The sequence below is a fragment of the Chrysemys picta genome, chromosome 16 (assembly GCF_011386835.1).
Source record: "Chrysemys picta bellii isolate R12L10 chromosome 16, ASM1138683v2, whole genome shotgun sequence".
Taxonomy (NCBI): Eukaryota; Metazoa; Chordata; order Testudines; family Emydidae; genus Chrysemys; species Chrysemys picta.
The window spans coordinates 16,735,674-16,761,755 of record NC_088806.1 but is presented as its reverse complement, the minus strand read 5'-3'; the positions used below and the strand labels follow the sequence as shown (position 1 = coordinate 16,761,755).

Genomic DNA, 26,082 nt, shown 5'->3' with positions numbered 1-26,082 from the left:
TTCGGTTCTCCCCTAATGCAGGAATAGGACCGTATGGTCACTAGATCCCGCCCCCCGCACGAAACGGACCAATCAAATTATCCTTCCGGCCCCGCCCCCTGCATTGTGCCCCAGCCGTGGCGTGGTGTTTCCGGCGGAAGTGACGCAGGGAGTTAGTCTGACGTGTGGCGAGGTGGTCGGGCCGGTTACCCGGCGCTTCGGACCCTCCTGTCCCCGTTCCCCCGGGCACGGCCCGGAGCCCGCCCCGCCATGCTCGACTTCTTCACCATCTTCAGCAAGGGCGGCCTCGTGCTGTGGTGCTTCCAGGGCGTGCGCGGCCCCGTGGCAGCCTGCACCGCGCCCGTCAACGCGCTCATCCGCTCCGTGCTGCTCCAGGTGAGACGGGACCGGCCTGCGGCCCCGGCAGAGTCCCCCGCCCGCGCCGCGCCCCAGCCGGAACCCTCCCCCCATGCTCAGCCCTCGGGGGGGGAGACTCCCCCCGGAACCCTGCCCCCCCAGCCCTCGGTAGAGATAGACCCCCCCCGGAACCCTGCCCCCCCCCAGCCCTCGGTAGAGATAGACACCCCCCCCGGAACCCTGCCACCCCCCCAGCCCTCGGTAGAGATAGACCCCCCCCCCCCCGAACCCTGACCCCCCCAGCCCTCGGTAGAGATAGACCCCCCCCCCGGAACCCTGCCACCCCCCCAGCCCTCGGCAGAGATAGACCCCCCCCCGAACCCTGCCCCCCCCCAGCCCTCGGTAGAGATAGACACCCCCCCCCCGGAACCCTGCCCCCCTCCCAGCCCTCGGTAGAGATAGACCCCCCCCCGGAACCCTGCCTCCCCCCCCCAGCCCTCGGTAGAGATAGACACCTCCCCCCGGAATCCTGCCTCCCCCCCCCAGCCCTCGGTAGAGATAGACACCCCCCCCGGAACCCTACCACCCCAGCCCTCGGTAGAGATAGACCCCCCCTCCGGAACCCTGCCCCCCCCCAGCCCTCGGTAGAGACAGACCCCCCCCCCGCAACCCTGCCCCCCCCCCAGCCCTCGGTAGAGACAGACCCCCCCCCCGCAACCCTGCCCCCCCCCCAGCCCTCGGTAGAGACAGACCCCCCCCCCCGCAACCCTGCCCCCCCCCCAGCCCTCGGTAGAGACAGACCCCCCCCGCAACCCTGCCCCCCCCAGCCCTCGGTAGAGACAGACCCCCCCCCCCCGGAACCCTGCCCCCCCCCAGCCCTCGGTAGAGATAGACCCCCCCCGGAACCCTGCCCCCCCCCAGCCCTCGGTAGAGATAGACACCCCCCCCGGAACCCTGCCACCCCCCCAGCCCTCGGTAGAGATAGACACCCCCCCCGGAACCCTGCCACCCCCCCAGCCCTCGGCAGAGATAGACCCCCCCCCAGCCCTCGGTAGAGATAGACACCCCCCCCCGGAACCCTGCCCCCCTCCCAGCCCTCGGTAGAGATAGACCCCCCCCCCGGAACCCTGCCTCCCCCCCCCAGCCCTCGGTAGAGATAGACCCCCCCCCCGGAACCCTGCCTCCCCCCCCCAGCCCTCGGTAGAGATAGACCCCCCCCCGGAACCCTGCCCCCCCCCAGCCCTCGGTAGAGATAGACACCCCCCCCCCCCGGAACCCTGCCCCCCTCCCAGCCCTCGGTAGAGATAGACCCCCCCCGGAACCCTGCCTCCCCCCCCCAGCCCTCGGTAGAGATAGACACCTCCCCCCGGAATCCTGCCTCCCCTCCCCAGCCCTCGGTAGAGATAGACACCCCCCCCGGAACCCTACCACCCCAGCCCTCGGTAGAGATAGACCCCCCCTCCGGAACCCTGCCCCCCCCCCAGCCCTCGGTAGAGACAGACCCCCCCCCCCGCAACCCTGCCCCCCCCCCAGCCCTCGGTAGAGACAGACCCCCCCCCCCGCAACCCTGCCCCCCCCCCAGCCCTCGGTAGAGACAGACCCCCCCCCCGCAACCCTGCCCCCCCCCCAGCCCTCGGTAGAGACAGACCCCCCCCCGCAACCCTGCCCCCCCCAGCCCTCGGTAGAGACAGACCCCCCCCCCCGGAACCCTGCCCCCCCCCAGCCCTCGGTAGAGATAGACCCCCCCCGGAACCCTGCCCCCCCAGCCCTCGGTAGAGATAGACCCCCCCCCCGGAACCCTGCCCCCCTCCCCCGCTCAGCCCTCGGAAGGGGAGGGGATAGAAGAGACGAAACTTTCCCCATCTCTTCCCGGAACTCTACTCCCTCCTGCTCTCCCTGGGGGGCGGGGGGGGGGGGGGAGAAGAGACCTTTCCCTTCCCCCGGGACCCTGTTCACCCACTCTCGCAGAGAGAGATCCTTCCCGGAACTTTGCTGCCCCCACTCATCCTTGGGGAGTGGCTCTTGTGCCCCTGGCTTAATTTTCTAGTGGGGGGGGTTGCCTGGGGGGCCCTGGTGCCCCCCATTCTGTCCTGTGGCAGATGTTGCAGTTGATAAAGAATAGGGCTTCCCTGTAGGGCCCCCTCTGAAAAAAAGCATCATTGTAATTTCTGATCCAGTTGTCACACAGCCCTCTGGAAGACTCTCCCACTGCTTTGTAGTCGGGGGTGTTGCCTGGGCCTTGCCTGTATGTATCCCACCCACAGTATCCCATTGCTGTTCCCCAGGAGATGCTGAGATGGGCCTAGTCCCCTAGGCTGTGTTAGAGCCAAGGGGGCTATGATTATCTCTGGTTTATGCCAGTTGATTGTAGGCCTAGAACTTCTGGCAATTTGCCAAGGCTTCTGGCAGCCGCACAGTGGTGGGGCCTCCCCATCTTCTCCTTCGCTCTGGCTGCTGGGGGCTCATGCTGCTTCCTTAGCTGTGGTTGCTCACTGGGAAGTGTGGAGGTTAGGTATAGACTGCAGTCCCAATTCCAGCTGTGTTTAGGTGAGATTAAGCAATGTTCGTGTTCCCTGCCCATGTAATGTCATTTGAGACATGAAACTGAGATCCTAGTCAGCATAGGAAAAATTCTATGCTGCTTATAAGATAAGTTGCAAGAGTTGAAGTGTTAACTTTTGGTGTCCAGGACTGATTCCAAGTGTAATTACAGTCTACCTCCCTAAAGTCCCTGTGTATTTTCAGTTGACTACAGAATTCTTCACATCTTGTGCTAAACAATTGTGTATCATAGCTGTGTATTGTCAGGTGGTTGCCATGATCCGCTTCAGAAGTGACTGCTTTCCGAGAGTAGATTCAATTGTATATGGACTGAAATGCATTTGGTCCTCTTGGGATGAAAGATGCTATGTTTGGCTGGTGTTTACCTTTTCATCTGAGTGTGATTTAGCTGTTTGCTACAAAGTAGCTTCAACTGCTTATAGGCTGAGGACTTGAATCATTCCTGCTACAGCTGTATTGAGAAAGGGTTTTTTCCAGTCTGATTGCGAAGTTAGCACTCTCCTGTGTGTACTACTGTGAACAACAACCTGTTGTGGTCTATAGCAGTTTCTTATGTTTGTAACTACAGTACTTGGTGTGGCTGCAAACTGTGTACAGTTTGCATTAGGTTGTTGCTAAGTCTTAAACTGTTGACAGGAGTTCCAAGGCCTAGTGTGGCCATGCAGATACTGTCTAATATCCTGTGGTTTGGAATACTGAGGGACGACCACTTGATTCTAGAGAACTTTGAAGGCTGGTTTACAGCTTTAATTTGATCGGGGTCTCCATACTCTTCAGAGTTAAACCTATTTGGTTACAGAGCTAAACATCTGAGGGATATAAAGTGAAGGTATAAAGATAGATAAGAAACAGGTGATTCAAGAAGGCTCTTCCAGTTGGCATGAGCTGCAGAAGAGAGCTTTTATGGGGGTTGGGGGGGGGGGGGGGGTGTGATCTGGGAGGAGGGTCCATGAGGCTGCTGGGGCTATGCAATGAGGGGTTTTACATACTCTCCCTATGAAAAGCATGTTATTGAGTAACGATTCCTGATGCAAGGCAGATGCTATGAACTAAAGGTGAGGACACAACAGGAGCCTGCAAAGAAGACTAGAGCAACTAGAACTCTGGGCATTTGTATACAGGGAATTCTTCTCCAGCTGTAGTGCAGGCTTATATCCCGCTGCATGAAGTGTGTACAGCTCTTCTATGGTGGATTAATTGTTTTATTTGTTTTTCTTTTAGGAGCGAGGTGGAAACAATTCTTTTAACCATGAAGCTCTTACACTTAAATACAAACTGGACAATCAGTTTGAGCTTGTGTTTGTGGTAAGTAAACTGTTAACAGCCCCTCCTCTCTGCCGAGGTGTTTGGGGCAGGTTTATAGGGCTCTGCGTCTTCCTGGAATGACATAAAACCCCTAATAAGCTATACTGGTGTATTAATAAACAGGTACTTATTAGAACATCTTAAACTCAAGACGCATGGCTGAAAAAGCCTCTGTTCAGAGCAACCGTCCAGTCTTGCTTCATGACCTTGAGTCAGTTACTATCACGATGCAACAATGAAGCACAATGTGATGTAACAGGGATATCTACCTCCAAGTGCAGAGCCTTTGAGGTGAAATTAACATATGAAAGATATTTTGAAATCCTTAGATAAAATGTGCTCTACAAGGTGTATTTCATTTTTAAAATAGTGATAGGCTATTGTGATTCCAGAACAGCCATTTGTTACCGAGCAATAATAGGGTGTATGGTTTGTTATAATATTGACCAAGGACTCCCGGCTGCTATTGTAGTGAGGTGACTTGTCCAATTTACTTGTGAAGTTGAATTGAATCTCCCAGGTTTAACAGGGTACATTAGAACGATCCATACAAGACTCAGTGGCCAATTGTAACTGGTACTCCAGTTGCATTTTGGGGTTGCTTCTGGTCCATTATGTATAATGGAGGTGCCATTGGTGAGTGGGTTTAGGAGCCATGGCACTAGAGAGCACTGAGATGTCATCTTTGTGTGGGTGGCTGGTATAATTCTAGTGGTGATTCTAACAACCCTTTCAAGTAAGGCTCAGTCGACAAAAATCTCTCTGAAATCTAAAAATCTGGGATTTTTACTACAGGAAGCGGCCTGGGGTGAAATCCTGGCCCTACTGAAGTCGGTGGCAAATCTCCCATTGACTTCATTGGGGTTGAGAACTTGGTCTCATCTGAGTGTGTCAGTCTCTAACAGATCCTGTCAAAAGCCTCAAGTAAAGTAATATGGGAGTCCCCCTTCCACTTTGCTATAAGTGGGAATCTTAGAGCCTTGAGCCGTGATGATGGTGCCAAATATTTGCATTCTTTGCTTGGCATGGATTGAATTGTCAGCAACTTTTTATGTACATTTAGCCAGATTTCTTTCAGTTTAGTTTTGTTTTTAGTGGTTGGTGAGGATAGCCATGGGTTACAATGTGCAGATTAAGGTGTCTGTGGCACGTGTATTTAGCATCTGATCTATTCTGCCTAATGGTTCTGGATGCCCTTGGCTTGGGGTCAAAAGCCAATCCCAGATTAGCCAGGTCCCTCTATAAGGTCATCTTGGATGCAGTTCGTACACTCTTTGTCCTGAGAATAGCTGCTCTATTTGGGGATGTGAGTGAAGGCTCTGTATTGCTGTGAGGTAATCCATGGCTACCCCCTTCCTAATGTGGTAAACAGTGCCTTTGTACAGAATAATCTGTACAGTAGCTATGAAGGAGAATCCCCCTCACCCTTTAGTGCACTTTAAAGTTAGGGATAATTTAGAGCCTGATTCTGTGAGATGTGCCCTCAGCAGGAGAAAATGACCGCAGAGTTGGACCCTAAAAAAGTGCATTAGTGGGTGTGTACTAAACAAACTTTGAGAGTAGTTTTTAGCAGTACCTGCTGCTATTTTGATCTATATTCAGCAACGTGTGTGTGGCTAGTGGCTATTTTAATCATCCAGCACTGTAGATACTAGCAGTTCTAGCCTTATGATGTAGAGTAGGATTGAGATCGGTCTCCATTGGAAATCAGGCTTGTGAAGCTGTATAGTACGTTACAGTTTCTAAAAACTAATTTGGTTAATGTAATGGTTCGAAATAGTAAAATGAGGACACATTTCAAGTTGAAATCTAGTACATTTAAAAAAGTTAGAAATGGCTTCATGTCGTATCCCTGCCAATTTGTGATTTTTACAATAACATCTTCCTATTTAGGTTTTTTCTACCCTATCTGTGAAAGTCCAATTCAAAGGAGAAACTGACTATACCCAACGTGCTCTCAAATGTGCAACAGCCCAAGAAAAATGAAGATTTTTTTTTTTCCTGATAGTTGTTAGTATCATCTTAGGTGTTTGTAACAATAGTAGATACAGTATTTTCCGACCTGTGCTTTTTTAAGTTGATTGTTTCCCGTTTAACTTAAAATGCTAATACATAGAATTTTCCATACAGCATCTTTGAAAGTTTCTGATCTCCAAAGCTTTGAAGTGGACTCTGTAGTCCTAGAGCAGGGGTCTCAAACTCCCAGCCCGCGGGGCATTTGCGGCCTAAGAACCTCCCCAATGTCGGCCACAGGACTCCAGCAATTTTGGGGCCGGGTCCCTCCCTTGCCCCCACCTGCCACCCCCAGGTGCTCCCCCGCTCGCACGTCACCACATACCCACTCCCGCCCGCAAACTCCCTCCCAGAGCCTGCACCTCAATCCCCTACCCCAGACCTCCTCCCAGAGCCTTAGGCAGGTTGGGGGTGAATTTTTTTTGGAGGGGGGGGTTCTGAGTGGCATGAATGACATTATTGGCCCGCTGGGAGGATTTGAGGACTGGCACTGGCCCTAAGGTAAATTGAGTTTGAGACCCCTGTCCTAGAGTCATAAATTATCTAATTGTCAAGATGGCAGCTTCTTCGATCTCCTTTCTCACATTTAAGCTATTTAGTGGTGGTTCTTGCTAGTTAGATGTAACGATAAGAATGTGTTGCAGGGTATCTTCCTTTCAGCTAATAATACACATAGTGTCTGCTTTCTATCAATGCTTGTAACTTTCTGTTCACTTCCTTCCAGGTTGGGTTTCAGAAGATCCTGACTCTAACCTACGTGGATAAGTTGATAGATGACGTCCATAAGGAGTTCCGGGATAAATACCGCAATGAATTCCAGCAGAAAGGCACTCTGGGGCTCCTCAATGGCACCTTTGATTTTAAAGAGGATTTTTTACACCTCCTCCGGTAACGAGACCATTTCTGCTGCGTTCAGTTTCCTTGTGTCTCTCCTTTGTGCTGTGTTTTGAATGCCCTGTATTAGGAATTGGCAAGTGGTCTGTGTAGCCGTATTATGTCTGTGCACTCATGCAGTGTGTGCTGTTTGGGCTCTTGTTTTGGCTGGCTGTCGTCCATTAGGAATGTTGGAGGGAGTGTTGTATAATGGTTAGTGCAGGAGACTGAGTGCACTTCCCCTGACTTGCTGTGAAGCTCACTAGGCATAACCTAAGGATCCCATAGTGTCCAAAAGAGTTTGACTAAACAAAAAGTCTCCGTCAACTGAAGTCCTTTGTGAACCGTATCTGACTGGAGCAAGAGATGGGAGCTCACCTGATCACAGGCTGTTACGCAGATGTGGCTACTATGCCAAAGGACTTCTCATATAGAAGTGACCTCGGGCTAGACACTCAACATCCAATGTCCTGGATTGGACCAGCCAGCATGGCTGCTTTCAGTGCCCCTCTCTATCTGGACCAGCGGAACACTGAGGTCATCTCAGTCAGAACGCTTGGGTCGGGGTCGTGCTGCATTGTCAATTTGGAAATAACTGAGCTAGCTGTACTGCCCCCAGCTGGCTCTCAGTGATATATGCCAGTCAAGGTGGTGGCACTTGGCCATCTTGTACCCAACTTCACATCAAGGGTCATCCCATCAACAGATCTTCTGTGCTGAGGCAGGGCTTACACTGTGAGTGGGAACAGAAGCAGGTGGTATAAAAGGCGTTCCTTTTGAGTCCATCTTCACTCCCTATACAGCCAACCTCTCCTTCCCTCAGCATCCCTGATATGACTCACTGCTCCTTCACAAGTGCCAACTCTGACCAATTTCCAAGCTATTTGACTGTAGAAGCCTTTGGAGTGTTTTTCATCGATGATTGAGATCCTTGATTGTGGGGTTAGAGTGGGGCAGATAATCTCCTAGTTAATATGAAGCCACGGTGAGTAGAAAGTCTGTTTCCCTCCCCGGTGAGACAAGCATCACAGCCTCTGCCAAAGGAAACAGGTGAAAACAGTGGTTTCAGGTTCTGGAATGATTGTTCCTGATAGAATTGCCAAGATTTGGTCACGATTTAAAAGGCAAAAATAGTAACTATTAAATCCTAAATGTCAGATAGGAAAGGCCCAAAAAATGATCCTGCCCATTGCCCACATCCCAGTTTGAACTTGGAACCTACAGGGTATTTACTTACAGGGTATTTCCTAGTGTTTTGCCCAAGCAGTGGGGCTTCCACAGCCTAATCCCTGGCCCATATCCGGTGCACCTATTGATTTGTGGGGGTTTCAACTCTGGGATAGGAATGGCTTGTTCCAATCTTCATGCGCTTCCACCAGCTGATGAAGAGCATCCTAACAAACCCCTCCTAAAGGCCAGGAAAGGTAGTAGGTACTGAATGAACAAACATCAGTTTCTTAAAGATGCAGATTTAGTCCATGGGAGTCTCAGGTTCCAGGTTTCCTCTGTTAATAGGAAATAAGTTGTTGTATGCAGTGTTGTAGCCATGTCAATCCCAGGATATCGTGGTGCATTTGTCCAGAAATTCTTCTTCAAGGTGGCCCATGAAGAAGTTGGCATATTGGGGAGCCATCCTGCTACCCATGGCTGTTCCTGTGGTTTGGACAAAGTGTTTGTTGTTGAATGTAAACTTGTGATGGGTGAGGATGAAATGGATGAGTTTGGGGTGAATATCTAAGGGTTGTCCACTGGCTTGTAGATATCTGAAGCAGGCAGCTATGCCGTCATTGTGAGGGATGTTGGTGTAAAGGGCAGTGATGTGGTGAGGATGGTGTTCTGAGGGAGGCTGTTAATGTTGTGGAGTTTGTGAAGGAAGTTGCTTGTGTCCTGGAAAAAGCAGGCTCTTTGTGTTGTAAGTGATTTGAGAATGATTTCTATGAGTCCCGATGTTCCGTGAGAGCCATGGCCACCGATGATGGGTTTGCCTGGTTCCCCTGTTTATTTATCTTGGGAAGCATGTTGAAAGTTCTTGGGGGATGAGTTTGTGGAATTTCTCTTGGAGGAGTTTGGGGAAGGATTTGATACCCTTAAATTCCTGGGTAAATTGTGGTGTGGGGTCATCTTTGAGTTCTTTATACACCTCTACTCTGATATAACACGACCCAATATAACACGAATTCTGATATAACGCGGTAAAGCAGTGCTCCAGGGGGGCGGGGCTCACGCTCTGGTGGATCAAAGCAAGTTCAATATAACGCGGTTTCACCTATAACGCGTTAAGATTTTTTTTGGCTCCCGAGGACAGCGTTCTATCGGGGTAGAGGTGTAGTAGGTGATGTTGGAGAGTTGTCAATTGGCCTCGTTATCATAGTCATCAAGTTGAGGACAGCTGTGAGCTCCGTGTGACTGTCAGCACCCACAATGTCCCACTTTAGTTAGTGCAAGTGCTCTTGGTGAGAACGTGCAACACCAGCAGAAGGAGAGTAGTGTGGACACCCACAGCCGATTGAATTACTGTGGTGGCTGTAGGTCACCCTAAATTAAGTCGACCTAATTTAGTAGTGTAGACAAGCCCTGAGTACGTTTCGCAGGCCTGAAGAAGAGCTCTGTGTAAGCTCGAAAGCTTCTCTCTCCCCAACAGAATTAAAGAGCCAATTAAAAATATTATCTCACCCAGCTTGTCTCTCTAACAGATGACAAGCACAGATAAGACTGTTTTTTCAGGAAGAGAAGATGTTCAATAATGTCTTTCATCCCTGGGCTTTTTGTACAGTCACATAAAAACTGCATAACAAAAACCAGAGCTTAATACTGTTAGTCAACAAGTGAGCAGAGGCACTGGGACACAGCAAAGGGAGAAAAGATGTCTTCAGCAGAGATTTGAAGAGCTGGAGTCTAACCCCAGGGAGTTGAGGTTTGCAGTATGGTGGGTGTTGCAGCTAGACTCTTGCTCCAGTGATTATCATGGTGTGATGCTAAGTTCTGGACCTGGACTGTATTTTGGAGCGGGAATAACACTTCCTTTTTGATCAGGGAAGCAGAAGAGAGCAGTAAAATCCGAGCTCCAACTGCCATGAAGACGTTTGAACAGTCTGTGAAGTCTCAGAAGACTGTCAAGTCTATGATAGAAACTCGAGGGGAGAAACCAAAGGAGAAAGCCAAGAACAAGAAAAACAAAGGTTCCAAAAAGGAGGGTAAGTGGATGCAACTGACAGATCCGTGCAGTGGGATGAGCAAATAGCCCAGAGGGCTCCAAAACCAGGCTGTGACCAAGCCCTCAGTGACGGTAAACCAGCGCATACTTGTCTGCAGGCACATCTTCCCAGTAGCATCTGTTACTGGAACAGGTTGATTCAGATCCACTATTCTAGTTGCTATTGCCCTTCTGTGGCTACCAGCGTCCCTTGCCCTGCATGTAGCAATTGATTCAGTGAAATGGACCACCAGCTGGCAGGTCAAGGTGCATGACATGCAGACTAGCTGCTCATTTGCTCTGCCTTGTTTCATACAAGCTTAGGTCAAAATTTTCAAACTTGGGTGCCTAAAGGTAGGGACCTAAATCAAAATAGTCTGACTCCAGTGCTCGGCACTTGTGAAAAACAGGTTCCTTTGATTAGGTTCTTAAATATGGATTTAGGGTCTGACTTCAGTGCCTTTAAGCCTCCACCAGGTGCAAGCTCTTTTGAGAGAAACCTGGGAAATTAGCAGAGGGGAAAACTAGCATTAAGGTTATGGGATTAAGCGCTGAGGTCAGGGAAATCCCAGAGTTCAGGTCACTTTGTCACTGGCTCAGTCACTGCCCTACTTGCCATTCTTTCCTCCTATTTAAATGGAAAACTTACTGTATACCATAAATCGCAATCACAGGAGATGGCTTCCCTGGGAGCCAGCTCATAACACTGCAACTTCTGGAAAAGGTTATGATCACAAACCTTGCTGCCTTCAGACTGAAATATAAAATTCACTTCCATCTAGTTCCAAACTCTTCAGCTAGGTGCTAGAGACACACACAGATACCTTACACAAAGGGGTTTATGTCCTGATGAGCAGGGTGTAGAAACCTGAATAAATGTTTAGCATTGCTGAGCTAACTTGTCTGGGATTCTCTGACTCCTGAGTGCTTGTCAATTGCTTGATCACCTTTTAGCACTGAGTAAAAGCTGTTTCCCTTCAATCGTGTGAACGTTGTGGTGAGGGCTCTGTCTTGTCCAGCTTCAGGAACCGAAGCTGCTACTGTCCCCAGTAAAGCAGCCCCAGATGCAAAGCAGAACCCTCCTGCGGCAACTGGGGACAGGGAGGAACTGACCAAGGATGAGATCCTGCAAAAGAACCGTGAGGAATTCTTCAAGAAGCGCCTGAAAGGAGGAGAGAAGTCCAAGTGAGTGAGAGGATGACAGACCTGTGTCCCCCTCTCCAATCTGAGAGAGGTGGTGGTGGTAGGGTGGCAGATCTGTGGGGGAGGGTTTCATCCATTAACAATGGACAAGGATCTATTTATCATACTGCTTTTGAACCACCAACTTTTGTCAGTTGTTCTTAATGTGTTGGGTGGATAGTGGGCAAGAAAGCTTCAGACTTTCTTCCTTAAGGTGGAACAAACAGATCTGCTTTTAAAATACCCCTCCCTAGCATTACAATGCAGGAATATCCCATTGTTCCAATGACAGTGATGACCTGTGCCCTTTCTAATCCTGAGGACTGGCACATGGTGTGGCTTTTAAGGGCTTGTGCTCTTTGAAATGTCATTGCCATATTTCCTGGGTGAAGGTGAGGCAGCAGTAGGTTACCTTCAAGGCCGGCTCCAGGGTTTTGGCCGGCCCAAGCAGCGCCAAAAAAAAAAAAAAAAGCTGCGATCGCGATCTGCAGCGGCAATTCGGCAGAAGGTCCTTCGCTCCGAGCGGGAGTGAGGGACCGTCCGCCGAATTGCCACCGAATAGCTGGACCTGCCACCCCTCTCCGGAGTGACCACCCCAAGCACCTGCTTGCCAAGCTGATGCCTGGAGCCGGCCCTGGTTACCTTAGGGCTCTAATGAGGTAGTCTTAAACAAGACACTGACTTTTGAAAAAGTATCTCCTTGAGCTTGCTTGAAAGTGTGGAGATGACACTTTTTAGGCCCTCTGAGTGATCCAGTGCTGTCCACATGTCTGCCCTGTGCATGACCAGGAACTTAAACAAAGGGTGAAATCCTGGGCATATTGAAGTCAATGGGAGGTATGCCGTTGACTTCAGTGTGGCCAGGATTTCACTCAATGTGAACTTTTTTGAAAATCACCTGATCAGGCTGCAGCAGCTATTGGAATGCCAGACACTCAGTCTGCCAGCGGTGGCAAACTGCCATCATTCAAACATCTCCTGTGGCTTTTGGCTTCTTTAGGATGCCCGTGTCATTCACTGGAGGGCGGGGAGAAACACTTTTTGGATTCACAAACTGACCAAATTTTATCTGGAACAACTGTACAACCCTGTTCCTCAGTGGTACATGTGACTCAAAAGAGAAGGGTTGTATTGGACTAATAGTTAGAAACCTCCTCAGTGATGGGATTCTTATGGTAAGAGCAAAGGGCGCATGTTGAATTGTACTGGGTACATCTACAGATCAAAGCAATTCGTTGCACTTAAGTTTGACAGTGGTACGAGGTCAGAGTTGAGGCTGGTTGGGTGACCTTTGCAGTACGCTTCCATACTTCATCTTTTTTCAGTTTAACCATAACTTGCTATCTTTCTAATTTTTGGATGGTTAACACGAGTCTTCCCTGAATGTGGCCCGTGCTTTCTTGACTACCTCCAGATTAAAGGGATGCTAGCAATTTACCCTACAAACTGATGGGGGTCAGAAAAGAATTCTCAAAGCTGGGGAGGGATGTTATGGAAGTTCTCTCATTCGCTGAAGCATCAACATATTGGCCACTATGGAATACCTGGTGAACCAGTCCCACATGGTAAACCCTATAAACTTATTCCATTCATATGGGAGACACCCCCTGCTTAAAATCGCTTCTTGTAGTCCACTCATGGTGGGACTGTCACTGCTATCCTCATAGTTTGCTTTAATAGCTTCTCCTCTGCCTTTCCAGCAAGTCCCCAAAGCCTGAGACTCAGAAGGAGAAGGGGAAGAAGCCCCGTGTATGGGAGCTGGGGAACTCTAATGCCAAAGTACTTGATTATAGTAACTCCACTACCAACGGAAACACAGACACTTGTCCCACAGAGGAGTATGACCCTGACATGGTAAGGTCCTAAACATTCCCCTTCCTATAGAATGATTAGCCTCTGTGCTAGGCCCTGGGGCATTGCCACTGCAGCTTACCTTCACCTGACTTGTACTCTCAGATGGAGATCCTGAGAGTGGCCCAAGCTCCATGGCTGGATTAGAGCCTGCAGAACTGAACAGAAACTGGGGGTGTGACTGCTACAGATTAGGTCTTAGTTGGGCAGTGCCTTCCCACTAGTTTGCCAAAGTTATTGCTCAGTCTCCACTAGGTTGTGGAAAGCTGCACCCATCTGGCTCCTCATGGTGCTCTTACAGTTTTGGACCTCAACGCCAGAGGAATCATCTCTTGGAGGAACTGAAATCAGCTCCCCAACTGCTAGAAAAGCTGTGGGGGGGAAGGTGGGGGCACCTACCTTAGGGGGATACCCATGCAATATGGAAGGTTGTTTTGTAGATGGAGCAGAGGGCTGGGAATCGGGACTCCGGGATTCTATTCCTGTCTGTCATTGCTTTGCTGCGTGATCTTGGGGGAAGTTATTTCAGCCTTCTGTGTAAAAGGAAACCACCACTTAGCTCACTAGGGAGTTGTGGTGATTAGACAATATTAATAAAACTCCCCGAAGTCCCCGCAGGTGCTACAGATGGTCACATTATTCTGACTGGCCCCTCACAAGAGTTCTCTGTAGCAGTGAGCCAGTGAAAGAAGTCAACTAAGGCTTAAATGCCAGGGTCTGATTCTCTGTGTGGCTTCTCCTCTCCCCTACCGCCATCCTTTTCAGGCCCTAGGAGATCGAGATCGGGAGCCTGGCCGTCTTTATGATCTTGAATATGAGAGTGATGAAGAGGAACCTGAAGAGGAGAAGGTTATTCAGAACCCTTCACAGCCCAGGTAAGTCCTCCTGCAGCCCCCCTATCCCAGCTATCTCCTTGCTTTATCTCCTACAGCTTTTCCTCCAACATGTCCAGCCTGCTAAGCTTGTATAGAGTAGCTTACATGGATCTCGGGCACTGCTAGCTGATGCCTTGGCTTTAGGAAGGAAGTATTGTCTTAACGCACTACATGCTTTTGGCCTGCTTTGTCCCAAATGCTGGTGCACATGGCGAATAACCAGTCTGCTGTGAATGGCCCTTCCATTTCTGCAGGCTGAGTCATTAGACTAAATGATCCTGTAATCACCACCTCCAAGCCGGATCTGTGTTCCCTCAATGACTCCTGATATACCGTTGGTACCTCTCTCTGGGCACGGTAACTGAGCAAAACCCGTGCTAGTTCCCAGACGACTTTGGAACTTGTTTCGTACAGAAGTTTTGTACCAGGTGGGGTTTGCAAACCTAGCTCCGTCCGTGCTGCTCACAGATCAGCTAATACAGACCAGCGCCCAGTTTGAACGATTGCCTGATAATCTGGTTCTCCTATTAAAATGCCATGGAACTAGGGAGCAGGTCAGTCCCAGAAGGCAAAAGTGACCAGCTGCATATTAGCTTGAGAATTGCAGTCATGGCTGTCCAGTCTTCTCCTCCCTTTAGCTGCTATTCTCTTCAAGAGTATCACCATCCCTTTACGCTTGAGAGCTGTAATGTGTAACCACACTTCACTTGTTCACAGGGCTAAGAAGGGTGGTTTGGGAGGCATGTTTGGGATGCTGAAAGGCCTGGTGGGTTCCAAAAGCTTAACAAGAGAGGACATGGACTCTGTGCTGGAGAAGATGAAGGATCATCTGATCAGTAAGTCTGGAATATCTCTTACAAACTAGTACCCTGTGGCCTTGCTTTCGGGGTCAGGCTCTACAGCGACTGGTCTGCATTTGGAAGGAGCCATTTCTCCAGTCCTGTCGCTAAAATTCTATTTCCTTTTTTTTGTATCAACAGTCGCGTTAAGGATTTAAAGTGACTCTTCCAGGAAGTGGGGTTGTAGCTCCGCCACGGATGCTGTAGGTTGCCCTGAATTTTACCCCGTTAGCCAGTGATCATGGAACTGTTGCTATTTCCAGCCTTTCTCTTCAACTCTTCTTCCAGTATTGTTGTTGTCTCTCCTTAGTGGAGTTTGGAGTTCGGTTATGTCCTTCCACGCTGTCTATAAACTGTGCTGCAGGAGTGTTGCATATTCTATTTCCACAGCATGTGTTGTGCTGCCCTGAATATATGTGCAGAACAGGGCTCGTGGAGGGAGGCTAACAGAACAAAAGATGTTGGGGATGTGTCCCACATACAGCACTCACCATCAAAAGTCCCCCTTGATGAGCCTTTTCCTGGATGCATGGGCCTGATTTTAAACTTGTTGAACGGGGGACCCACTTACCCAGTGTCCTACGTTGAGGTAGATCCTTGTGTTTTGAATGATATCGAAACAAACCCGTAACATAGCTCTGACTACAATGCTGGTGTAAAATTTCTCTCAGGGACGTTTGCAAGTGGATCAGGTACATTGAGTGGCCAATTCTTCTGTGATATCATGGTCATAGGTGAAATCCACGACTATCTGTCACGTATCTTTCCTGTGGCATGACATGCTGGATAATCCCAGTTATGTCTGACATGATACCCTGTTGTTGGACTAGTTGATAGAGTGGTGCTTAGGATAGTAGGCCTGTAGGTTTGTGTGTGTCTGCACATTGTATTTAAGAGATCCTACTCTTTATATATTCTAATTGGTTTGCTCACATTCTGTAAAATGCCTCTTGGGTTGTACTGGTGACAAGGTAGGGAATGGTCAGGTTCTAGTGACAATCCTAGATTTTTAAGAGGGCAGTAATTCACCCACATCAAATCGAATCAGGCTGAACTGAATATAATGCACTTTTGGAACAGACTCAGAAGGGAACTAGTGTCCCAAGCAGTGATGTGGATGGGTTCAGAAGTTCTTGTCTCATGCAGAGGACTCTGATGGGTAGGGGAGGAAGATAAAATGGTTGGGATCATTGGTGTTGACTGATGTGGAGAGAAACCATTGGCCCCAAAACAGGATCTGTACTTCCCTGGTGGTCTGACAGTGAAGTCCTTGCTTTGATCTCCCTTCCCCTGGGATGGGGGGTTGCTTCGGGGCTGAAAGATCATTTGAGGAAGCATCTGGGCTGTGGGTTGTGACCGGGGATAAGAGGGCACATTTCATGCCCTTCAAGGCCTTGAGAAGGGCATCTGCACTCATTGTCCATATTGCTGTCTGCTCTAGAGCAGGGTATGATTGGCAATGCCAAGCTCTGCTCTCCTTCAGGGGCGGATTACCCTCCCGACTCCTCCTCCCTTGGAGCTGGCTGGGATAGAGACCTTCTGGGGGGACTGGGAGAACCCTGAGTCCTGTAGCCCAAGAGTCTCGCAACACTAACATCCGCTCCTTTCGCTTTTCTCTTCCAAAGCAAAGAACGTTGCGGCTGAAATAGCTGTCCAGCTCTGTGAATCGGTGGCTAAGAAACTGGAAGGGAAAGTGATGGGCACCTTCACCAGTAAGTGTTTCTGTCCTTCCATTCAAGGAGTTGCTCTGAGTTCTCTAACCTATTAGCCCAAGTCTCTGTAATGCCGTCTCATTCTTCCCCCACCCACTGCCCTGATGCTTGAAACAAAATGTGCCAGTCCCAGCAGATCACTGCTGCTTTTCGGCTGTGTTTCAGCCCTTCTAATATTCCAAGGGACATGGGACCCTGGGCTTGTTCCAGCCTGCCCTTGAGGCCTGTTTGTGCTTGCATAGCCTAGTGTCTAGTTGCCAAGTGGCTGGTGACTCTCAGTGCATATGCAGAAGGGGATAACCTCAGCCCGTGTTTCTCCTGCTGGGTAAGCACCTCTCCATGGTTTAGGAATGTCTAATCCACTGCAGTTCTGGATTCCTGTAGTTTGGCCTTCAAAGGATATGTGTGGGGGGGAGAAGGTTAAATCTGTGATGCCAACCTCTGCAGCAGTTCACAAGTTTAACCCCTTACACCCAAGAGCTGGGATTTGCTAGTGGGAAGCTCTGCTGCAGTCGGTGAAACGGGCAGAGGCCAAAGGATGAGCAGAGGTCTGAGAATCTATAGAATGGTGGTTGCTCAATTTCACACCTTTTCGTAGCAGTCTGGGGCAGGAGTGAATGGATTCATCCATCCCTGCTCCAGGCTAGAAAGGAGGACTTCTATGGAGGAGGCAGCAATTGTTCTAGAGACGCACTATCAGGGGAGGTCAGCAAGTGAGCCTAATGGCACAATCGGCAGATTAACAAGGGAACAGCCAGTCTGCTCCAAAGGGAACCCACATTCCTGGGCGTGGCAGTTGAGCCAATCTAGGTTGCATTTGACTGTTATGCTCCTGAGATGCTGTGGGGGAAGGATGGGCAGTGCTCCAGCCACCTCATCTGGGATCAAATGCTGACAAAGGTTCCTCTAATTCCTTTCCCAGCGGTGACCTCAACAGTGAAGCAGGCCCTGCAGGAGTCCTTGGTGCAGATCCTGCAGCCCCAGCGCCGTGTGGACATGCTGCGTGACGTCATGGACGCTCAGCGCCACCGCCGGCCATATGTCGTCACTTTCTGTGGTGTCAATGGGGTTGGAAAGTCGACCAACCTAGCCAAGGTAGGGCGCAGTCTGCATGCGTTCTCAGGGATCAGCCTGGTCACTTCAGGAGGATCCACCCTCCTTTCCTACTTATATTCCGGAGACACCATCTCAAATCCCCTTGGGCTATGGCACCCAGATCCCTAGAACCAAAATGTTAGGAAAAACCATTCCTCTGTTCAGTTCATTTCCTTTGTGGGTCCAACAGCTCTTTGAATTTTGTTGTGCTGATGGGCAGCTCAACTTCCTAGATCATGCACTAGTATATTGCCACTAGTCTGCACTACCTAGTGGGGATGGAGAACTGGTGTGTGCTCTGACTCCATTCACATGCACACCTCCTTCCCTGCTGAAAAGCCCCTTGTCAACATCAGCAGGGGAGAAGAGATCCCACTAACAAATCACCGTGCTAGTTACAGGGACTTCTACCAGCCTAGTCAATTTCAAAGCCCTGCACGTTGATCTTTAAACCCATGGCTTGGCTAATTAAACCGAGGATCTGGAGAAGCTGCCACACACCGAAGTGCTCTGGCATCCTTCGAAGGCTGTGTAGACATGCAGGGTATTGGTTACTACAGGCAGAGCTTAGTGATGCCTGCAAGCATGTGTGGGTTCTATTGGGTTTGGAGATAGGAACCAGTGCTGGCTTGATCACTGCCTCGGTGTGGTGTGTTCAAAGGGGCATTTCTGTGGGGATGGAGGGACGGGGGGGCTGTAACTCAGCCAAGGGATTTGGCTGGGGCCTGAGATGGAAGCACCTGTTGGCATTATAGAGGAGCATGAAGCTGGTTCCCTTTTCTTTTTGGGGAGTGGGAAGGGGGGGGGGGCATTGCCAACATATTCACCACTCTCCTCGGGAGACTTGGGCCCTTCCCTACTTGATTTGTCAGTGACTGCCTTGGGCTGGGACATTTGGGGAATCTCCTTTGTCGACCTTTGGGATGGTGGGGAATGACACAGCAAACTGCCTGCGGGTGGCATATGGGGCTGGGAGCTGAGCACAGCTGGACTCAGGCTGGGGATGGCAACAGGATCTCTTCCTCCTTCCCCCCCCACCCCCAGATCTCTTTCTGGCTGATTGAAAACGGGTACAGCGTCCTCATTGCCGCCTGCGATACGTTCCGAGCGGGAGCCGTGGAGCAGCTGCGCACGCACACCCGCCGCCTGAACGCTCTGCACCCCCCAGAGAGTCACGGCGGCCGCACCATGGTGCAGCTCTACGAGAAGGGGTACGGGAAGGATGCTGCTGGCATTGCCATGGAGGCCATTTCGTATGGTGAGCCCTAGCCCTGCCTTGGCCGACTCCCGGGCGTCCAGAACGGCAGTCTGCTTTCCAAGCCAGGAGCTGCTGTTCTAGGGGAGGGGGAGTGGTCACGGGGTGTGAGGTGGGAATACCAGTCAGGACTGAGCATTGGCCTACTAAACCCAGGGTTGTGAGTTCAATCCTTGAGGGGGCCACTTGGGGATCTGGGGCAAAATCAGTACTTGGTCCTGCTAGTGAAGGCAGGGGGCTGGACTCGATGACCTTTCAAGGTCCCTTCCAGTTCTAGGAGATAGATAGACTCCTGGCGTATCGCGTAAAGGTTTCAGCTGGGGTGGGGAACTGGACTGTTGGGCTGTGTTCCTGGCTGTGTCATTGACACTGCAGGTTTGCCATTCTTTACTGCTTCCTTGCCACCGCACTTGTAATAGACCCCGCCTCCTCTTCAGGTCCCCGCCCAATGGACAGGTCAGGAACAGCCCCTGGTGGAGAGCTGGGTGGAGCACAGACTGGAGATCAGGGAAGGCTTCCAGCAGTGGGGATGGATTCCTCCTTCGTCCAGGAAATCAGGGACCTTGTGCATTAGCTGCCGTGCCCTCTCTTCTGAATTTGAACAGCATAGGGGGTGGGGTAAGCCAGTTTCATAAGGGTCAGTGTGTGCCTCAGTTTCCCCAGTTGGGGATCAGTTTGCCTAGTGAAGGTTGAGTAGAAATCTGCCTACTGGGGAAGGTTTGAACCTACCTGCTCTAGAGAAGGGCCCAAGCTGTAGCATCAAGCTGACCTTCCCCAGAGTGCAAGGTTCTTCATCTGGGGTCTTGCATGGGCCCACAGTTCTAGTCCCCTAATTTTTATGCTGACTGGTCCTGTCCCAGGGAGGGGATTTATTATGGGTTGTGAGTGTCTTGCAGTGAGAAAATATTGTAAGGGGGGGGGGAAGAGACTTGAGTAAACCCCTGATACTCTGCAGAAGGGCAGTAGCTGGAGGAGCAGAGTGTGTGACTAGAACTCTCTCAACTTGCTTCATCTCATAAGCCCCTTCACTTTTTTTTCCCAGCACGTAACCAGGGGTTTGACGTGGTGTTGGTGGACACTGCTGGCCGCATGCAAGACAACGCCCCCTTGATGACGGCTCTGGCTAAACTCATTGCAGTCAACACCCCTGACCTGGTCCTGTTTGTCGGGGAAGCCCTGGTGGGAAATGAAGCTGTGGATCAGCTGGTTAGTTTCTGATTCTTTAACCTCAAACAAAATTCTACCAGAGGGAGAAGGCCCCTATTGGCATGAGCCTCTGTGTACACTTTGGGAGGTGCTCCCATACCAATGATGGACACTTGCTTAGAAGAACCTACATGGACTTATTTCCTGGCTGTATTTTTCCCCTAGGTCAAGTTTAACAAAGCCCTTGCTGATCACTCCATGGCCCAGACACCACGTCTCATTGATGGAATTGTGCTCACCAAATTTGATACCATCGACGACAAGGTACGATGGCCATTCACTTCATACCCGGAGATTGCTCATTCTTTCTCTCCCCATTGGAATCTTCTATTTTTAATGTCTTTTTAAATGACCCCGTATGGATCCTCTTCTTGCTGAGACCAAACAGCTGGGGAGAAATTGAGTAACTGTTTCTGACCTCAACAGGGCATGTTCTTTTGATGCATCAGTCAGATGCTCGCATCCCTGAGACTCCTCTCACAGGGCCTTCTTGTCTTTGGATCTACTTTCAAGTACCGTATATACTCATTCATAAGCCAAATATTTTTGGTAAAAATGTGATGCATCGAAGAGTGGGGGTTGGTTTATAAACGGGTCTACACCAAAATTTGATGATTTTAAACTCTATGGAATCATTGAATTGAATATCTAATACAGGGATCGGCAACCTTTGGCACGCAGCCCGCCAGGGTAAGCACCCTGGCGGGCCGGGCCGGTTTGTTTACCTGCCGTGTCCACAGGTTCAGCTGATCATGGCTCCCACTGCTGGAGTTCGCCCCTACAGGCCAATGTGGGCGGTGGAAAGCAGCGGCCAGCACATCCCTCAGCCTGCGCTGCTTCCTGCAGCTCCCATTGGCTGGGAACGGAGAATCGCGGCCACAGGGAGCTGAGGGGCTCCATGCCTGCAGACGCTCCAAGTAAACAAAACATCCTCACCCGCCAGCGGCTTACCCTGACGAGCCGGGAGCCAAAGTTTTCCAACCCCTGAAATACAGGGTCAGCTTATGAAAGGGTCATACAGTTTTTGCTATTGGGGGTCAGCTTATAAACGAAAGGGCTAATGAACGAGTATATACGGTAGTTTAATGACTTCATGTTCTACTTTGGGGTGGGTGGTGACTGCTGGATAATATCACAATATTACACCAGGGCAAGTGAAATCTTTATTGTAGATCTGAATGTTTGGTCGTCTAAATTGAAGCTATTCTGATTGCTCCCCAACAGAGATCGCTTTAGAAGGGCTGTAACAAGCAAGACACAAATGGCCCACCAGGGAATCCTAGTGCAGATCAGTACTACTACAAACCAAAACAAACTCCAAAACTTGAGGCAAATTAAAGCTGCTCTAAATCTGTGTAAGGGAAAACTGCCTTAGCTCAGCACAACTTACAGCATAAAAACCTCTTGCACTCTCAAATGTCCTATTGATGGCAGCAGTTCAACTGTACAGGCTGTGGAGGATGTCAGCATAGTCCTGAGAAGGTGCTGGCCTCAGAGGGTGCCTATTGCATGCCCGTTTCTCTCTTTTTTTTTTTCCCTGGACTGGTGTGTTAGGTATAAAAACCTTCACTGGCTCAAAAGGTTTACTCTCCACACCAGTTCCAGCTAGTGTTACCTAGCAGCAGGGGCTTTGGAAAGGCAAAGTGTCATTGTTCTTCCAGGCAGGGGATAGTTGCTGGAGAGATGTTTGAGCCCTCTGAACTTTGAGGTTGCTGACCTAAGCAAACGGTATCTGATTCTGACAATTATTAGTGTCAGTGCTGGACTTCACAAACATGGCTCAGTTGGGAACTAAGAGCCTTGCTTCAGTTGTCACTGCTACAGTTCCATTGAAAAGGTGGTAGGGAAGGCAGGGGATGGTTCATTTTATGCTGAGCCATCCACATCTGTAATTAGTTGAAAAGAAATTAAGGTCAGAAATGACCAGGTCATTACTTTTGCTGGCCCATCTGACTGTTCACACTGGAGCTTTCAATTTCCTACTATTAGTACAACTGCTGGGTCAATATGAAAACTTACAGCTTAAAGCCCAAGAGGCCATTGTGACCGTCTGTGACCTGCATAACAGAGGCCAGAGGACTTCCCTAAAGTAATTCCTGTTTGAACTAGAGCAGATCTTTTAGAAAAACATCTCATCTTGATTTAAAAAATTTCTAGTTATGGAGAATCCACCACAAACCATGGTGAGTTATTCCAGTGGCTAATTCCCCTCACTGTTAAGTGTACTCCTTATTTCCAGTCTGAATTTGTCAGCTTTCAGTGCTGGCCATTCGATTGTGTTAGACCTTTCCCTGCTAGATTGAAGAGCCCATTATCAATGGTTGGTTCCCCTTGTAGTTACTTAGACTGCGATCAAGTCACTCTGTAACCATCTCTTTGTTAAACTAGAGAGATTGAGCAGCTCAAGACAATCAGTATAAGGCAGGGTTCTAGTCCTTTAATTGCTCTTCTTGTGGCTCTACTCTGAACTGTCTCCAATTTATCAACATCCTCAAACTGTGGGCACTACCACTGGGCACAATAACTTGACTCTTCCCCTAGCCCTGGAGCATACGGGGCAGTCCGGGGGTGAAGCCTGCACAACCGCTACCAATTCTGGGGCTGGCAAAGCAATTCCCAAGCCTGCTGAAAGTGAAGAGTGAGGGAGGGATAGCTCAGTGGTTTGAGCATTGGCCTGCTAAACCCAGGGTTGTGAGTTCAATCCTTGAGGGGGCCATTTAGGAATCTGGGACAATAATCTGTCTGGGGATTGGTCCTGCTTTGAGCAGGGGGTTGGACTAGATGACCTCCTGAGGTCCCTTCCAACCCTATGATTCTATGAAAGCTGCTTCCCTGAGTTACACCAGGATGTGCTTGAACCCTCCATGGTAATGTTCAAGCTCAGTGTTTTGCCCTGTTCCAGTGAAGTTTCAGGTGGTTTGATCAGTCTGTTTCCCAGAAGCCCTCTGCAGCCTTGGGGAGCCTTATCACACCATTTAGTTCTGACAGATGATGCAGAGCCACACCAACAACAAGCCTGACTTCCTGCAGGGGTGCCTGGCCATCACTGCACCCCCTTTCATGGTAGAATCAGAGGGATGAGCTGCCCTTCCCAGTGGGATTCCATGCTGGTGTCTGTCACGGCAGCTCCTCCCTGCCCAGATTGTAGGCAAGAATCAGACACCAGCACTGATTGTTTTGGCATAGTACCACTGCCTGGTGGGGGAAGCTATGCATGGTAAAAATTGGGTGTTGTCCTCTGCCCCACGTAGATTTCAGCTGCACTGTACATTTGCTTAAGTGCTACATCTTTGCTCTGGTTCCCTGCCAAATCAACTATTGACTTTGAAAGACTGTTTCCCTTCAGAGCTCTGAACTGTTGTGGCCCAGGAAGATAAGCAGCTGCTTTAAGGTCTGTCCCGTAGGCTGTTTATTTAGCTCCAGGTATCAGCTTTAGAACTTGTGCTCTGTTCAGTGTGAGATTATGGAAGTGCTGATTGACTGGCAACTCCCTCAGACTTGTGAACACAGTTTAAAGAAATTCCTAGGCACTATAATACCTTTGTACAGCAATTAGGCCATTGTATTCTAAAGCTACAAACGTGGCACCTTGAAGTTTAGTTGACTGGCAACCCTAACATTAAGCTGCCACACCTCATCTAGTTAAAACAGTCACACCATCTTCTTGCATACCACTCAGATTCAGCTAGACCCTGCTCCAGTTCACCTGGCTATTCAAGGAACCATTGTCCCTTCTCTCAGTGTAGTAAAACGCTCCCTCCATTTGCAATGGAACTCTGCCTGATACCTGAGACACTTCCCTAGCTAATCTAAGCAAACTGGTCTCCCAGTTGGACACAGGAGTCTTTCTTGCAGCAGAGATGGACTTTCCAGAGTTGCTTTGATTTATCCTATCCCATGGGGTGGAGAGGGAGTTCAGGTTGTTTAGAACCTTAACTCGAATTCCTGGCTGTCAGCCCCTTAAGTTCTCTGGTCTATCAGAAGAACTCCCTTCCAACTTGCTGGAACACTAATGGAAATTCAACATGCCCAGCGTACAGGCTTCTGCTCTAGCCAATCACACGATGGTTTTGTTAGGAGTGGGTTGTACATTCAGGCAGAGTCCTGTTCAGCAGATCACCTCAAACCAACTAATTGATCTTTCTTCCACAGGTTGGTGCTGCAATCTCCATGACTTACATCACTAGCAAGCCAATCGTGTTTGTTGGTACTGGACAAACCTACTGTGACCTGCGTAGCCTTAATGCCAAGGCTGTGGTCACCGCTCTCATGAAGGCCTAAAATCCAATTATTGCACCAAATTGCTGTTTGCAGATGTCTCAGAAGAACGTGCTTTACAATGTGACTGACTTGTCTTTTCAGTGTAGTGCGAAACAGAATGAAGGGATAACAGAGCAAGGGGCTGCTGCATCCACTACTTGCTTGAATACTTCCTCATGGTTTTCACCAGTGCACACCCTTCCCTTCACCTGATGCATGACTTTAACCTTGGAAGGAGGTTGCTGTCTTCAATCATGTTGCTTACTCTGTTTAGCTACACTTCTTCCATATTTATTGGCTATAAAGCTTATTTTTGGGAAGCAATTGTCTCCTTCAGGTGGAACACCTGGGCCAGATCAGCTCTGTGGCCTTCAGCCAGTGAAAGCCCATCCCCCTGGATTCCTTCATTCTAAGTGACTCAGCCTCCATGCTTTGTAGAGGCTGAAATTAGAGCTTTGTATTGTTCATATCTTGTGAGGGGTGTTTAAGAGCTGCAGCACTTCAGGGCTGCTCTGCCACTAAGCATCTATGGACTATTTGGTTTGTTAACGGTATTCTTGATCCTATGAGCCAATCTGGATTTTTAGACTTAGTGGGATCCAAGAGTATAAGTGTCCCAGTCGAGGGGCTGATCCTCTGCTGAGCTCTAAGGCTAGCTTTGCACATTCCATAGAGCAGAAATAGATGCTGCTTCGTGGCAGTTTTAGTGTCGCCAACCTGATTAATACTCGCTGCTAGCTGTGACCATGGCAGCTCACCAAAGTTGATAAACCAAAAATAGTAAGTCTACTCCTCTGTGCTTGTCAAGCAGGGGCCTATAGGGAAAATGCTGAAGTTGCCTTAAGGTCCCTAGTTCCATTGTCATGGGACTCCTAAAGCAGGGCTGCCTAGGGTCACTACAGCTCATGGCAAGCAGACTTCCCCCCAGGCAGGAATGGTTAATTGCTAGGAGCTGTATCTCCATCTGAGCTGCAAGAGTATGGCCTGGATTCTGGCAAGCTGCACTGCCTTAGGGTATAGGATAGAGCTGGTTTTTGTACTGCAAGACCCCCTTCCTTCCTCAGAAGCTGTTTCCACTATTTCCAGCTGTTTCCACATGCCTCCTTCTCACCAGTCTTGAGGATCAAACTGATGCTACCAGAACTCTTGCCTGCTGTCCCTACAGCATTAGCTTCTGCCTCTAATAACCAGCTAGGGAAAGGAAACGTTAGTGGAAGACAATGCTGGCTGCTTGCTGCTTTCCTGCCCCCCTTCTCCCTCCCTTCTGAGTGCCTCTAGAGATCCTGGTCTAAAGTGCTACATTGAATAATACAAAACTCTTAAGATGTCTTGTAGCTCTGTATTGCAGATGTGCTATAGTGCAATAAATTGAATGCTGTCTGCTAAAAGAAATACATAATTTATATAAAAATAAATTTCATAAATAAGTTGAGTGGTGTGTATATAGTTACCTTACACATGTTGTTTCTCTTGCTGGAGGGACACAATGCCTGACCAGCATAGGCAAGAACATAACCTAGAGCAA

General features: G+C 49.6%; 1 protein-coding gene across 1 annotated transcript; it reads left to right on the top strand.

Annotated features, from left to right (window-relative positions):
• The first annotated feature begins 107 nt into the window (after nucleotides 1–107).
• Nucleotides 108–25,949, top strand: SRPRA (SRP receptor subunit alpha). Its single transcript, XM_008171078.4, has 14 exons — nucleotides 108–375; nucleotides 4,120–4,203; nucleotides 6,941–7,104; nucleotides 10,123–10,283; nucleotides 11,302–11,467; nucleotides 13,165–13,318; nucleotides 14,081–14,190; nucleotides 14,908–15,026; nucleotides 16,655–16,741; nucleotides 17,664–17,836; nucleotides 18,881–19,094; nucleotides 20,134–20,297; nucleotides 20,463–20,561; nucleotides 24,450–25,949. The coding sequence occupies exons 1-14, from the start codon at nucleotides 250–252 to the stop codon at nucleotides 24,576–24,578; spliced, it is 1,950 nt and encodes a 649-aa protein (XP_008169300.2). The 5' UTR covers nucleotides 108–249; the 3' UTR covers nucleotides 24,579–25,949.
• Nucleotides 25,950–26,082: the final 133 nt, after the last annotated feature.

Coding starts and splice junctions, on each gene's coding strand:
- SRPRA (XM_008171078.4), top strand. CDS start 250: ATGCTCGACTTCTTCACCATCTTCAGCAAGGGCGGCCTCGTGCTGTGG. Junction 11,468..13,164: donor AAAGGAGGAGAGAAGTCCAA/GTGAGTGAGAGG, acceptor CTGCCTTTCCAG/CAAGTCCCCAAAGCCTGAGA. Junction 19,095..20,133: donor CATGGAGGCCATTTCGTATG/GTGAGCCCTAGC, acceptor TTTTTTTCCCAG/CACGTAACCAGGGGTTTGAC.